The sequence below is a fragment of the Mytilus californianus genome, unplaced genomic scaffold, assembly GCF_021869535.1.
Source record: "Mytilus californianus isolate M0D057914Y unplaced genomic scaffold, xbMytCali1.0.p SCAF_2, whole genome shotgun sequence".
NCBI classification, from domain to species: Eukaryota; Metazoa; Mollusca; class Bivalvia; order Mytilida; family Mytilidae; genus Mytilus; species Mytilus californianus.
Window position 1 is genome coordinate 116,161,483 of NW_026262668.1, and position 15,732 is coordinate 116,177,214.

Sequence of the window (15,732 nt, forward strand, 5' to 3'; positions counted from 1 at the left end):
ATCAAACCATTATATTTAGTATTTCAGCGAACTCATTATTTGCTTACTAATAAATGTCGATATCTTTAAAAGTTGAGTGGATTTTTGTTTATATTCTTTTGGATAAAATTCAAGTTTATGTCGGTTAATTTCAATTTGATGGTTTTCGTCGAATATCAACTTTCCGTCTACCTTTTCCACTGCTTACATCATGTCATTTAATAATTTCCCCACCTTCGTGCCATATAAAGAGCCACCGAACATATGCTAGACCACATACCGTTGCAACTTCAAGATGGCGCTAGGCGTGAGATTCAACAATTATAATTTAGAAGTAACATCAACATGTTGCACAGTACCGGACAATCCAATATCGAAATTGATGTACTACTTAAATTCCGTTTGTACAGTTGTAGATCTTAGGAACTCTATTCCAGGACTTGAAAGGCTGACGAATTATATGGCATACAGAAATATTACAGATCGCGAGCTGCTATTATTGATAAGATTGTGCGAACTTTTAAGTCCGATGATACTTATTGACAAAGTATTTTTCCGGAACGCAAGATTGTGTGGTGACAGTTTAAATAGATTTTATAATCTAAGAACAATTCAACATACAATCGCTGCTGCAAGGTCAATAGTCGTTGGTAATAGACGAGTTAGTGTGAACAAAATTATGGTTTATCAACCAACGTGGTTTCAGAACAACTACTATGGGCCACTGAGATTCATAAAAGTACTGCTGAATATGTAGGACAGTAACTATCTCATTTGCTGAATATGTAGGACAGTAACTATGTCATTGATCATGGACCAAGGGGACTGTTGGAAATAAAATTGTGAGTACCCGTCACGGATGGAAATACCTGTGAAAGACATTTAATAATGATACGTTGAATATTTATTCCAGTCATAAATATTGTACATAAACATCATATATATATATATAAACTCGGATTGTAAATATATCAAACCCACAAAACTTTTAATAAGTTCGTCACTTACTAAACTTAATACCTCATTTAACATATTAGGTTATTGTATTATAAATGTTTTTATCTCTATCTCCATCTTTCTCTATTTATTTTGTCAGTATTCAATATTGAATTGTGAAAAAAATGTCATGTTGATATATATATCTTTATTTTTTTATTTCTTCAAAGACATGTATTACATATTTTCTATTACCTTATTGTTTTCTATACACGCTGTTGTTTTCTATACACACAATCAGTTAGTGCTGTTGTTTTCTGTACGCATACTCAGTTAGTGCTGTTGTTTTCTATACACACAATCAGTTAGTGCTGATTTTTTCGATGTAAAGTACAGTGGATATACAACGCGTTCGAATACAAATAAAAGCTGGACAATGGGACTAAGATTTTGTCACTCATGCCGATTTCAGACAAATATTTAAAACTAGGACGGAATAATAACAGGATACTATATAAATGGTCGCATAAATCTAAAAAGCTGGTAATTAGCAAAATGGGAAAACTGTAACAACCCTTTTTAAAGTACTTGTTTTTTATCAACTGTGTCATCAGCCTCCGCTTCCCCAAACCTAAAAGTAACATATGTCTTAAATTTTTTTTCTAATTTCTAAATTCCGAATGTCTGAGCTTGCAAAAAAATAGTTAACTTGATTTGTAATGAAGCATGAATAACTTTTCTACGCATTTCAGACCATCATATGAAAAAGGATGAAGGAAAATATATATTGGCCCAATTTACTTAAGAAAATGTCTTTTCGTGTGAATAAGCTCACAGTCTGTATTCCTCTGTTCTCTGCGTTATGGAAACACAGAGGATGAAGACGACTGGCCAAAGGGTGACATAAGCTATTTAGAATTATTTTTGTCACATGGGCTCATGCTCCCTTTGTATTGTTAGAATAATAAATCATGTTTGAATGTGAAACATAACATTCATGGACTTTCTATTCGTAATTTTTTGTTGACAAAAATACATTATGTGAAACCAAACACAAACACATTATTATGAAGCGAAGCATAATGACACCTTGATTTTACTGTTTCCTCCATATGTCTTGTTGGGTCGCAGCAATATATGAAAATAAGAAGATGTGGTATGATACAAGCAAAAACCCCTTACGGTAAAATATTCACGTTTTTTATCATATCTACATATTTTTACAAAGCAGAGAGAGTCCCGTAATGATATCGATCGACCTATTTGTATTAATATAAAGTTTAAACTCGTAGAATAATTTATGACAAACATGACGACTTTTCACTTCCTGTTCCTTGATAGTGATTCTCCGTGGCGAGACTCATCTCAAAGGCTTAGGGTGTACATTTTTCAGTTGGTTACATTCGCGTGCGTTTGCTGAGACATCGCAATGACATTATATTTTCTTTACACTGAAACAGGGATATATAGATGTCCAAAACTTTAAGTAAATTGTATTTTTCGAATACAGTGATGTAGTGGGGAAATATGATATTAATTGCAGGAATTTAGAAAAAAAGTTGACTGTCAAACCCAGTTTTTTTTATTGTAATTTGGTAAATAAAGAAAACAAGTTTATGATTGTCTTTTAGATATGATTTGTTTGGGTATTTAATGAAACATAGATAGTATACATAAGTTACTAGAGACCTCGTGGATTACCGATATAGTATACATAAGTCACTAGAAACCCTTGGGTAATAACTTCAGTATACATAGGCTACTTTAGACCTCGTTGTGACTATTAAAGAATACATAGCTTACTTAAAATATCTGTATTACAGATGTAATGAAAATAAAAGCAGTGGCAGCATTAAAAAGGTCGAATACAGAAATGTAAAACAATAAAACACATACGACCTTTATCGTGGAAGATTATACAAATTGGTCCTATCAGTTACAGACACCAGAAATCTAGCAATAATAATAAAATTCCGGCTATTCGTTTTTCACAAACAAAATTTATCGATATTTTTATAATCATTCTGCGTTTGTCCTCCATGCAAATACTAATACATATAAGATATGATTATCACATATCTCCGGGATCAAAGTACCTATACATCTGTGATAAAGTACCTGGTGCGAATTCTACCCAGTCATACGCCTGTGTTAATTTACTGACTATTTCATAACCACTTTTACTTATAATGACATTATATATTCGGTAAACTCAGGAAGAAAACAGATCTGCAAGAATTAGAACTCAAATTGTTAATCGACTTTTAAGTTTGTGAAAAGTAGAATTTAGGACATTAGTAGAACATATTCGGTGTGTAACAATGATTTTGAACAAATGGAACATCATAAACTTATCACATATATTGATAATGTTCATGCTTATATACTTAACAAAGGGTGAGTATTAATAACGTCTAATCTTTTCCTCCATTGAAAGACTATAGCGACATTCGTTGGTACTTTTATTTTCTCTTGTTTTCGTATAAATTCTTATTACACCATACCTTCCTATTTTTTGTCCATGACATCAACAAATTCGACTTATAAATCGGAATTGTACGTGTTATACACCTTACAACGGAAATTAGACGTGATTTGTGTTGCTAAGTCTTTGGTTTCTCCGTTGAAATTGGTGAATATTTGTTTGGTTTCGTTTTTATTTTATCTTAGTGATGTGGTATTGTTTTTTCTTCGAATTATGGTTTGATTTCCAATTAAATATATATAAACTAAAGGTCATACTGATTCTATAGACGCCCTCTCTATTTTGATTCTGTCATATGATTGATTTGACAGGTGTAATTGACACTGCTTTAGTCTATAGAACATATTAATCTACTGACAATGGTCCACCTAACAAGTTTATTCTATCTTCCACATACTCGGATAGTTTAACGGTAAAATCTCATCAAAGATATGATACACGGGACCAAAGTTGTGTATACATCAGACTTCGGAATCAAAACAGTTGGAAGGCAAAAAATAAATACGAATTTGAAGAGCATTGAAACCCCAAAATTTCAAAAGTCAGAAATTCTAAACTGCAATTGTATTTCTTTATTGTTTCAGCGGTTATTTATTTTTCTTATCGAAATGAAATGAAATGAAAAGGGAATAATCAAATTAGAATATAGAATATTCCTCAAATTAAATAAATGATCTAAATGTTGAAGGCCTAACCTTATACTTTATGGCTTGAAAATACCAAATGTATTTGTAGGACAAAGCTCATTTTAATTCAACACGGCATGCACATATAAAAAAGAGAGGGGTTCTCTTCCATAAGACAACAACCCAACGATACAAAAAAATCCAAGTGTTGATATATAAATTTCCATAATAGACAAGTGCATATACAAAATATGTCGAGCTGTCATTAACACAAATTTTCCGAAAGGACAAACATAGCATTTGAGACCACCACTGCAGATGTCACCTATACGGATCAGGCACTTGAATATCACCCGGGGTTTATGTACATTTGAGAACTCATTGTGCATCCCATTGTAATTGGAAAAAAGGAACCTCTGGCCTTTGTTAGTCTTGTATGTTTTTTTAAAGTTTGGTTCATTTATATGTTTCGGAGTTCAGTGTGACGTCCATTTTCGCTGAACTAATATACATTATTGTTTAAGGGCAAGCTGAAGCCCGCCTCCGGGTGCGGGATTTTTTTGCTGTATTGAAGACCCATATGGGCTGTTTTTGTCCTTGGTCGGGTTGTTGTCTCTTTGACAAATTCTCCATTTCCATTCTCAATTTTATTTAATAATGGGCAATTCATCACCCCTTGTCAGAGGGACGAAAGGTATAAATTTTGAGCTCCCAATCCTTTCCCTTTTTAATACAGGTCAGTGGGACAAAAGGGATAAATAGAAGAACCTTTAATGACACAGGTACAAGGAAAACAATATAACACGCCTCAATAAAGAAAGCAGGCATAAGCAAAATAGTGAAACAAATCGTATATAAACCCGGTATAAGTAAGAAGAGGAAACACAACGTATAAAAAAGTAAAACAATAAAAACCACACAGTATGAAAGAAAACAGAAATAAGTAAATACTGAAACGCATCGTTTAAAAACAGGATCAAGTAAATCAATGAAACAAGCCGTATAAAACAAGTACAAGAAAAATAAAACACATCAGATAAAATAATATGTACAGATACAAGAAAAACAATGAAACACATAGTATAAAAGAAAAAAAGTTTAAGTAAAACAATGAAACAAATCGTATCAAAAAAAGGTACAAGTAAAACAATAAAACACATCGAAAACTTATATGTGTTAAACAATAAAAAAACAAACAGGTGCCTGTACAAGTAAAACAATGAAACACAACGTATCAAAGAAAATATGTACAAGTAAAACAATGAAACACATCGTACAAAAAAATCCAGGATCAAGTAAAACAATGAAACACAACGTATCAAAGAAAATAGGTATATGTTAGAGGCAATCGGAAACACGTCGTATTAGAACAAGTACAAGAACAAATAAAACACATCACATGAAATAAAACACAGATACAAGTAAAACAATGAAACACATCGTATAAAAACAGGTACAAGTAAAACAATGAAACACATCGTATAAAAACAGGTACAAGTAAAACAATGAAACACATCGTATAAAAATCAGGTACAAGTAAAACAATGAAACACATCGTATAAAAAACAGGTACAAGTAAAACAATGAAAAACACTATAAAAACAGGATGGAACACCGTATAAAAAGTAGGTACAATTAAGAACCGGTACCTTTCTCTTTATTATGACTCGATCACATATACATGTGTGTTCCGTGTTATTGTACCATAAGAAACGCTAGATATGTATATATACTTGCTGTATCTTGTGTTTAACGACATGGTTAAAACTTGTCGTTATCAGTGATCAGTAAAGGTTGATAAGTACGGATTAGTCGGTTATCAAAACTATAGCCATGCAACAAATTTACAAAACCAAGTCGTTTAAACCACGCTCACCACAAACAATACTCAGGCTCCGTGTACGTAAATTATACTTTTCAGAAGTAATCTTGGAATCGTTCTGCATCTTTATATAAACTGTTTACTACAAAATAAATAAAACATGCCAGTTGATCTTGAAAATATTTATCTTACATGATACAGAACTTTGAAACAAGGATACAGATCATAACCAAACCCTCCCGTAACCTATGACAGTTGTGTCACAGCACAACATAAGAAAAACACTATAAAAATCAGTTGAAAAAGGTTAGACTAATCAGATCGACACAAAAAAAAATAACCAAAAAAACAGAAGACACAAAGTACCGATCTGAGAGTACTCGCAGTTATTGAAAGCTAGTTCAAAGTCAATAACAACTAATAAAAAATCAAGCATCCAAAACTAATTTATATATTTACGATAATATTTACAAAGCAATACAGTGTCCTCCAACATTTTCTATCTAGGGCCCTTGACAAAACTTTTTATTCATATTTCAGTTGTCAAAAAGTTCGTTGTACACACCCTATTTATCTATTAGACCACACCTATCGGTTCGACAGATGTAATAGGTAACAAATAGATCTGCTATACACGATTGCAAAATCCATGGTATTGTAATGGCAATCAGAAACGCAGACAAAAATCTTATCAGGTACAAAGATCATGCTATATCTGCAGTACCGATAGCCGGTAATAGGTTGCGTATACCGGTATCTGAAAACTAATCGCTTTTACTGAACTGAATTTTATTGCGAGTTCCTCTATGCACCTATCGATATTCTACTTTCTGAGATTAAAGGGTTGAGAGTAAAACAAAAACAAAAATGAATTTAACTCCAGCACAAATATGTATTAAGATGAAGAACAGCAATAAAAGCGCTGTTTCTTTGTTGTTTTTTGTGTTTTTTTACGGTGCATGTACTAATTTTGTGTCATGGGTGGATACCCCCATATCCTTTCTTTTCTATTAAAGGTGTCTGTCCCAAGTCAGGAAATTTTTCATATTGTCTTTAATTGTAAGGTTTTGTCTTTTATGGAATTTGGTGTTAGTGGCTGGTCTTTGATACATTACAGTCTGTTCAATTCGGTCAACACTGTCTAGACTTAGAGTTAGGCATATTGTAAAGACGCTGTTCTTCGGTTAAAGATTGTATATTGAGTTCTAAATATCTTTTGGGTTTCAAGATGGCAAGTTGCTGTCTCATTGGCGTGTGCCCAACCTAACATTTTTCTTGGGGCATAGATAGTTTCCAATTGTATTCTGTTCTTTGATCAGCCTTGCCTCCTTTAGAACAAATTCAACGCTAAAGTGGTCAAGACGATGGATTACCAAAACAAACGGTCACTGTTGGCCCCATTTCCTAGCCTACGAATTGTTTTTCGACCCTCAAAAATATTATGCCAATTTAACTTTAATATAATTTTTCAGTCGCCCAGTTCCAACGATACCTAATACAGAACTGTTGACTGTCCAGTGACAATTTTTTTCTTGTTTATACAAAGTACAAAATAAAAGATATAATACTAATTTTTACCATTAGAGCATGATCTAAATTATTTTTAATTACAATGGTATTCTATCGCATTTCAGCTAAAATATCTTTAGTCCAGGCATAAAAGATCATAAAACATACAAAAAAACCCAGCGCAATAACATCAGTATCGCATGATCTCTTATCAGAAATGAAACAACGTAACCAAGCAGCACCTGATATGTATGCATATCCCGTCCGTCACGATTCCAAACTGATATTCAGTAGTAATGTCAAAACCAGAAACATGACAACGATATCCAGGTCCTCAAATGATACGATCATTGACAACGATAAACTCTACTTTAAGTTTTGCATAATCAAATACATATTTAATGTACGAGTAACGAAATTATACAATGATGACAGACCTGTCCAAATTATCTTCTTTATCAATGAGTACAAGTCAGGATTGTTACAAAGATTATAAAAATCAGTCCATATCTTACAAATATTTGTGTCAACATTGCACCCAAAGGTCATTGTGTGTTTCGTCTTGTTGACTAAACAAGGACAAACTGTTTAATTTATTAGATAGTAATATCATATCCTTCCACCTTATTTATGCTTTCTCCTATGAAAAAAACAGATTATTTCATTTTTTCTATTTGTCGTCTTTACTTTGTTTACTTTATAAAATATAATACGTATGTACATATCCTAAAATATAATCTCAAAGCGTTGTATAAAAACCAACACTTTGAAATTGACTTCTCACGATATTTTTAAATCGTTAGTCTAGAATCGCTAAATATCATAAAGGTATAATATTTTTCTACCATGGGTAACGTATTTTGTCATGATGACAGTACAGGTACAGACGGTGTTCGGTTTGTATCCAAGACAGATAGAAGGTTCATGCAAATGGTTATACGTTACACTGTCGGAGATACGAAGTGTTTTACTGATTTCTGTTAGAACCTGTATCTGTGTGCAACCTGTTCTATGGTAACATTTTATTAATTTTGAGATTACAATTGTATTTGACAGTATCATAAATTATGATTGACTGGTATTCTACTTTACATGAAAAATGTATTTCAAATTTACAGGACAAACTCAACCAAATAGTTTACGACTGGTGCATGGTAAAAGACCTACTCAAGGTAGATTAGAGATATATCATAACAACACTTGGGGATCTATCTGTGATGACCACTTCGACAACAATGCTTCTATAGTAGCCTGTAAACAACTTGGATTTTATCAGTCGTAAGAAAATTTATTTGAATTCTTCTTAGCAATATTGCATCCCCTATTTATCACTATGCTATTTGTCCATACTGTAATGTACAGAGAAGTCTTACTTATTAGTCCCCTACCGACGAAGTCGAAGGGGACTTCAAGTTTGTACTCCGTCCGTCTGTCTTTCTGTCTGTCCATCCGTCAGTCCGGCAAATCAGTTTTCCACACTTTTTTCTTCGTGCTTGAAGATATTGATTTGATATTTGGTACATAGTTTCATCGTGACAAGTTACAGATCAAGTTTGAATTATGTTCCGGTCTGATGATTTTGTGCAGAGTTATGGTCCTTGGACTTAGAAAATTCACTCAAATGTGATCAGTTTTCCGCACTTATTTTTGTCATGCTTGAAGATATTGATTTAATAATTGATTTAATAATTGGTATATAGTTTTATCATGACAAGTTACAGATCAAGTTAGAATTTTGTTCCGGTCTGAGATTTATGCAGAGTTATGGTCCTTGGACTTAAAAAAATTACTCAAAATAATCATTTTTCCGCACTTTGTTTTGTCATGCTTGAAGATATTGATTTAATAATTGGTATATAGTTATATCATGACAAGTTACAGATCAAGTTCCAATTTTGTTCTGGTCTGATGATTTTGTGTAGAGTTATGGTCCTTGGACTTAGAAAATTCCCTCAAATACTCAGTTTTCCACACTTAATTCATCATGCTTGAAGATATTTACTTGATATTTGTTATATAGTTTACACCATGACAAGTTATAGATCAAGTTAGCATTTTGTTCCAGTACAATGAATTCTTAACCGGTATGGGACTATGTATTGCCATGCAATACTCTCAGAATGCTTGTTTCTTTTAATATTCTCAAGAAGGTTTGGGATTTGAACTGATCTAGCAACAGTATTAAAAAAAATTGCATATCAACATATATCAATATATATAGTACCAGAGACATATAAATAGTACAGTGTCCAGACCAACCCAAAAAACTATCCTATATTTGAATTGTCAACATAAGAATATCAAACAGCTTCATAAGTCACACTAGTGTTTTGATTTCTGCTGGTTATCCAGTTCTTTTCCTTTTTTGCGAGTCACTGTTTATTATGTATACGTATTGGTGCTGTTGTCTGTTCTTTTTAACCCTGCACGGTATTTTGTTCTTCTCAGAATGAAACTTTCAAGTTTTTGGATAAGATACGGTTTAATTGACAAACCATGCATATAAGGCCGTCCTGAAATTCACTCTCATTTTAAAAAGATTAACAGAAAACGGTCTTGGGTAAACAAATTGTGTCTTAAAAGAAATGCATATCTTAAGTAGAAGTTAAACATCAACAATCAATCAGTCAATAAAAAATCATTAAATATGATAACAGAAAAAATATAACTATGAACTTTCTTCCTAATTCATTGTGTATAAACTTTGTCTTTACTCAAATTATTATTAATCCTAGATGAATTTAAAATGTGTTATGTTTAACTTCCACTGTCAGCACACATGGCTATATCATCGCGCCCATTTTTTGATTGGTAGAAGAAACCGGACTACCAGTAGAAAACCATAGATCTTTATGAATTAGAAAACTTATAACTATGTGTTGTATTATTTGATAATAATGTTATTTGCTATAAATTATGCTTATGGATGAAGTTTGGCGAAACATTTAACCTGTAATAAAATCTAATTAGTGAAATGTCTTTTACCGTTACATGGGTTTCTCATTCAGATTTGCGCTAAATATCATTAAGCAAGCTATAGTTCTTTCCTGCTCTTGCTTAGTAAAGAAATGATTAGAAATCTTACCTATTTCTGAGCATAATAACGTCAAACTTTCCATATTATATGTTATTTGGGATATCCCCTGTAAAGCCCGGCTGGGCTCATATCCCCTGTTTATTTCAAATAGTTTGCTAGATTCGAATCGTCATCGATAAAAACATTAACATTTCGAAATTTCAATTTAATTTATGACTGAAGGGCAATTATTCTAGCAATTACCTGGTTGAAAGATTGAAAAAAAAAAAGACATAACATTGCAATAAGAATGTAAATAATTCACATTTGATGCACGCACATGATAATTATGAATGCGGGTATTTTTATAAGCGAAATCCATAATCACGATAAAATAGGTATTTGAACAAAAGCATACAAATCTAATATAGTTAATAATGATATGACAAGATACTGTGATGATATTAACATATAAGCTGCAAAGCAAGATACATAATTTGTATAGAATAAATAGCATATTTGTATACAAAAGACATTATGAGTGCCATTGCCGTGAGATCGTTGAACTATCCACCAGAGACCAAATGAGGTAGATGCCAAAGCAACTATAATTATCTATTGGCTTAATAACACTGGCTCGACCTCGAGGGCTCGATAGTTCCTGTTTATATATTCAGATGTAGTACCAAATGCGTTCAAAATATGACAAAAGCCCGCCAAAATGCCGCTCAATTACGCAAAGAATACTAAACGTTACATAGATATAAGAATATGTGGTATGAGTGCCAATGAGGGTCAATGAGACAACTCTCCATCCCGAAGTCAAAATTTGTAAAATAAAACCATTATGTATACATAACGTCCAAAATTATATTACTTACAATCTTTGAATAGAACTAAATAATGCAGACATGTCCATGGAGCGTTACAATCTGTTTAAAATTATAAAACACTCAATAAAATTATAAGAATCTGTGAAAAGTCAACACATATACCCCCACATTATTTTGAAAACTACACAATAAGCTCGTTTCTTTCCCTTTCCTTGTGACACCTAGGGTATCTAATCATTCTGTTTCAGTCTGTCTAGAGAATAAAACATGAATCGCATCATAATCACTATATAGTTATACTAATTTTTCACTATAGAACTCGTTTTTACTGAATCAGAATGCACTGAGGACACCAAATTTTAGCAGGTTTGGGAGAATCCTCATAGATGGGTATTATCCCAATTTATGGGTATTATACCCAAAATTTGGTATCAATCTACAGTGATAAAAAATCAAATTTTGTATTTCATTATAAAAGCTGTCATGGCGCAAATATTCATATTGTGACAGGATTGCTTCCCTTACTTACTATCCTCGTCTCATGGGTTTTCGTGCTATTAAGAATGCATTGTGACAACACAGTTTCCATTGAAAAAGCATGCATAGTACGAAGTCATAAGACGTACGAAAACATATGATCTGACCATACATGTGGTAGATACTTAGTCAGCTGTAAGCGGTTGAGCTAAAGAAGTACATCTTTAGCTCAGTCGGTTAGTCAGCGCTGCCTTGTAACACAGAGGTCCCGGGTTCGGGTCCCGCATGAGACTGAGTGATTTTCTCATAAGAATCATGCTCTCCTTTACATTTGGCGCCCAACTAAAAAACCCACGATGGTTAGAGAGGATTTCTAGCTAGGTTATGTGTTATGAGAGTCATAATGGTATGACGACTCTTTAGGTGGGGGAAGTGTGATGGGATTGCTTCCCTTAGTACATGTAGATACTTGAAGTCTTCTTTAGCTCAGTCGGTTAGAGCGCTGCCTTGTAAAACAGAGGTCCTGGAGGAGACAAAGTGATTTTCTCATAAGAAACATGCTCTCCGGTTACAATATAAATGGCAACATTTTTCCCTTTAAGACCAATATATATATAGTTCAAATGAGAACTTAATACATATAGATATAATGGCCTCCAAAAATCCTATTTTTTGAAGGCTGTTAACATTTATCCTGATGATAATTCAGTCATGGTGTCTTTAGGCCAAATGTTGTCCTTTACCTTAATGTTTGCGCCATGACAGAAAATATCTTTAAATCCAAAGTTTATATTTTTATCACTGAAAACTGATACCCATTTTGGGGTATAATACCCATAAGTGGGGATAGTACCCATTTATAAGGATCCTCCCCAACCTGTTTAGGATGACAGAATTACCATGTATGCGATCCCTTTTGGGTTTCTGTGTCCGGAGCGAATTTCTGAATTGGCCACATTGCATCTATTTATTTTTAACAAAAGATCCAGGTGAGTGAAACAGGCTCCTGTGAGTCCATTGTTTATACTCAAATTCAAACTTGCCAGAATATTCAAGTTGAATATGGGCAGTATTTGGAAGAAGAACTAGTCACTACATAAACTGATAAACCAACCTGTGTCAACCATTTTACAGCCTAAACTACATCAAATTAGTAATCTTTTTTTGTAAAATGTTTGAAAATTATTTTTTGGTAGGCAACAGTTTAAATAAGATTGAAAGGATTGTAATGACTTAAAAATGCAAATTCTTCAAGAATTGATCATGCTACTGTCGATTTTTAGAAATAATGTAAACATAAGGTTTCAAGTTGATTATGGATTGACAAGTTGGATTTTACGATATGGAGGCTGGGGTTGTGTCCTAAAGCTTCAAAATAAGATTTCCTTTGCTGAAAATATGTCTCTGGTCATGCTGATTGTCAAATGAATAATCGTTAAGGAATATTTTCAATTTTGTGATATTTATGATTTTCTAATTTGGATAGGATTTTTTTACAGAAGTAAAATATCATTATCAAGAACAAATGGGTATTTTGGTCCAGCTCCATCATCATATCCTATTTGGCTTGACGATGTGACATGTGCTGGAAATGAAAACAGTTTGCTTAATTGTCAACACAAAGATTTTGGTCGACAGAACTGTAAACACAATGAAGATGTTGGTGTAGATTGTGATGCAGGTAACAAATTGTGATGTTGTCGATTGTGGTACATGTAATGAATTGTGAAGATGTAGATTGTGATGCATGTAATGAATTGTGTAGATGTAGATTGTGATGCAGGTAACAAATTGTGATGTTGTCGATTGTGGTACATGTAATGAATTGTGAAGATGTAGATTGTGATGCATGTAATGAATTGTGTAGATGTAGATTGTGATGCAGGTAACAAATTGTGATGTTGTCGATTGTGGTACATGTAATGAATTGTGAAGATGTAGATTGTGGTACATGTAATGAATTGTGAAGATGTCGATTGTGGTGCCATGTAATGAATTGTGAAGATGTCGATTGTGGTGCATGTAATGAATTGTGAAGATGTAGATTGTGGTGCATGTAATGAATTGTGAAGATGTCGATTGTGGTGCTCGTAATGAATGGTGAAGATGTCGATTATGGTGCATGTAATGAATGGTGAAGATGTAGATTGTGGTGCATGTAATGAATGGTGAAGATGTAGATTATGGTGCATGTAATGAATGGTGAAGATGTAGAGTGTGGTGCATGTAATGAATGGTGAAGATGTAGAGTGTGGTGCATGTAATGAATTGTGAAGATGTAGATTGTGGTGCATGTAATGAATGGTGAAGATGTAGAGTGTGGTGCATGTAATGAATGGTGAAGATGTAGATTGTGGTGCATGTAATGAATGGTGAAGATGAAGAGTGTGGTGCATGTAATGAATTGTGAAGATGTCAATTGTAGTGCATGTAATGAATTGTCAAGGTGTAGATTGTGGTGCATGTAATGAATTGTGAAGATGTCAATTGTAGTGCATATAATGAATTGTCAAGGTGTAGATTGTGGTGCATGTAATGAATTGTGAAGATGTCAATTGTAGTGCATGTAATGAATTGTCAAGGCATAGATTGTGGTGCATGTCATGACTTGTGAAGATGTCAATTGTAGTGCATGTAATGAATTGTCAAGGCATAGATTGTGGTGCATGTAAGAATTGTGAAGATGTAGATTGTGGTGCATGTAATGACTTGGGAAGATGTGGATTGTGGTGCATGTAATGACTTGTGAAGGTGTAGATTGTGGTGCAGGTAATGAATTGGGAAGATGTAGATTGTGGTGTATGTAATGACTTGTGAAGATTTAGATTGTGGTGCCATGTAATGAATTGGGAAGATGTAGATTGTGGTGTATGTAATGACTTGTGAAGATTTAGATTATGGTATACATAATTAATTGTGAAGATGTAGATTGTGGTGAAGGTTATGAATGGTCAAGATGTAGATTGTGGTGCATGTAATGAATTGTGAAGATGTCGATTGTGGTGCATGTAATGATTGTGAAGGTGTTGATTGTGGTGCATGTAATGAATTGTGAAGATGTCAATTGTAGTGCATGTAATGAATTGTGAAGGTGTAGATTTGGTGCATGTAATGAATTGTCAAGGTGTAGATTGTGGTGCAGGTAAAGAATTGTCAAGGTGTAGATTGTGGTGCAGGTAATGAATTGTAAAGATTTAGATTATGGTATACATAATTAATTGTGAAGATGTAGATTGTGGTGAAGGTTATGAATGGTCAAGGTGTAGATTGTGGTGCATGTAGAGAATTGTGAAGGCATAGATTGTGGTGTATGTAATGAATTGTGAAGATGTAGATTGTGGTGTATGTAATGAATTGTGAAGGTGTAGATTGTGGTGCCATGTAATGACTTGTCAATATATTGTGGTGCATGTAATGACTTGTGAAGATGTCGATTGTGGTGCATGTAATGACTTGTGAAGATGTAGATTGTGGTGCATGTAATGACTTGTGAAGATGTAGATTGTGGTGCCATGTAATGACTTGTCAAGGTGTTGATTGTGGTGCATGTAATGACTTGTGAAGATGTCGATTGTGGTGCAGGTAATGAATTGTGAAGGTGTAGATTGTGGTGCATGTAATGAATGGTGAAGATGTAGAGTGTGGTGTATGTAATGAATTGTGAAGATGTAGAGTGTGGTGCATGTAATGAATTATCAAGTATATTGTGGTGCATGTAATGAATTGTCAAGGTGTTGATTGTGGTGCATGTAATGACTTGTGAAGATGTCGATTGTGGTGCATGTAATGAATGGTGAAGATGTAGAGTGTGGTGTATGTAATGAATTGTGAAGATGTAGAGTGTGGTGCAGGTAATGAATTGTGAAGGTGTAGAGTGTGGTGTATGTAATGAATTGTGAAGATGTAGAGTGTGGGGTATGTAATGAATTGTGAAGATGTAGAGTGTGGTGCATGTAATGAATTATCAAGTATATTGTGGTGCATGTAATGAATTGTCAAGGTGTTGATTGTGGTGCATGTAATGACTTGTGAAGATGTCGATTGTGGTG

At 33.5% G+C, this 15,732-nt stretch overlaps 1 protein-coding gene across 1 annotated transcript in view; it reads left to right on the forward strand.

Annotated features, from left to right (window-relative positions):
* The window catches only part of LOC127727774 (deleted in malignant brain tumors 1 protein-like), a 125,539-nt gene that overhangs the window by 26,543 nt on the left and 83,264 nt on the right, over nucleotides 1-15,732 (forward strand). The window contains exon 3 of the mRNA XM_052234891.1: nucleotides 13,170-13,364. Within this exon, the coding sequence (XP_052090851.1) occupies nucleotides 13,170-13,364 (195 nt within the window). The remainder of the gene's footprint in view (nucleotides 1-13,169; nucleotides 13,365-15,732) is intronic.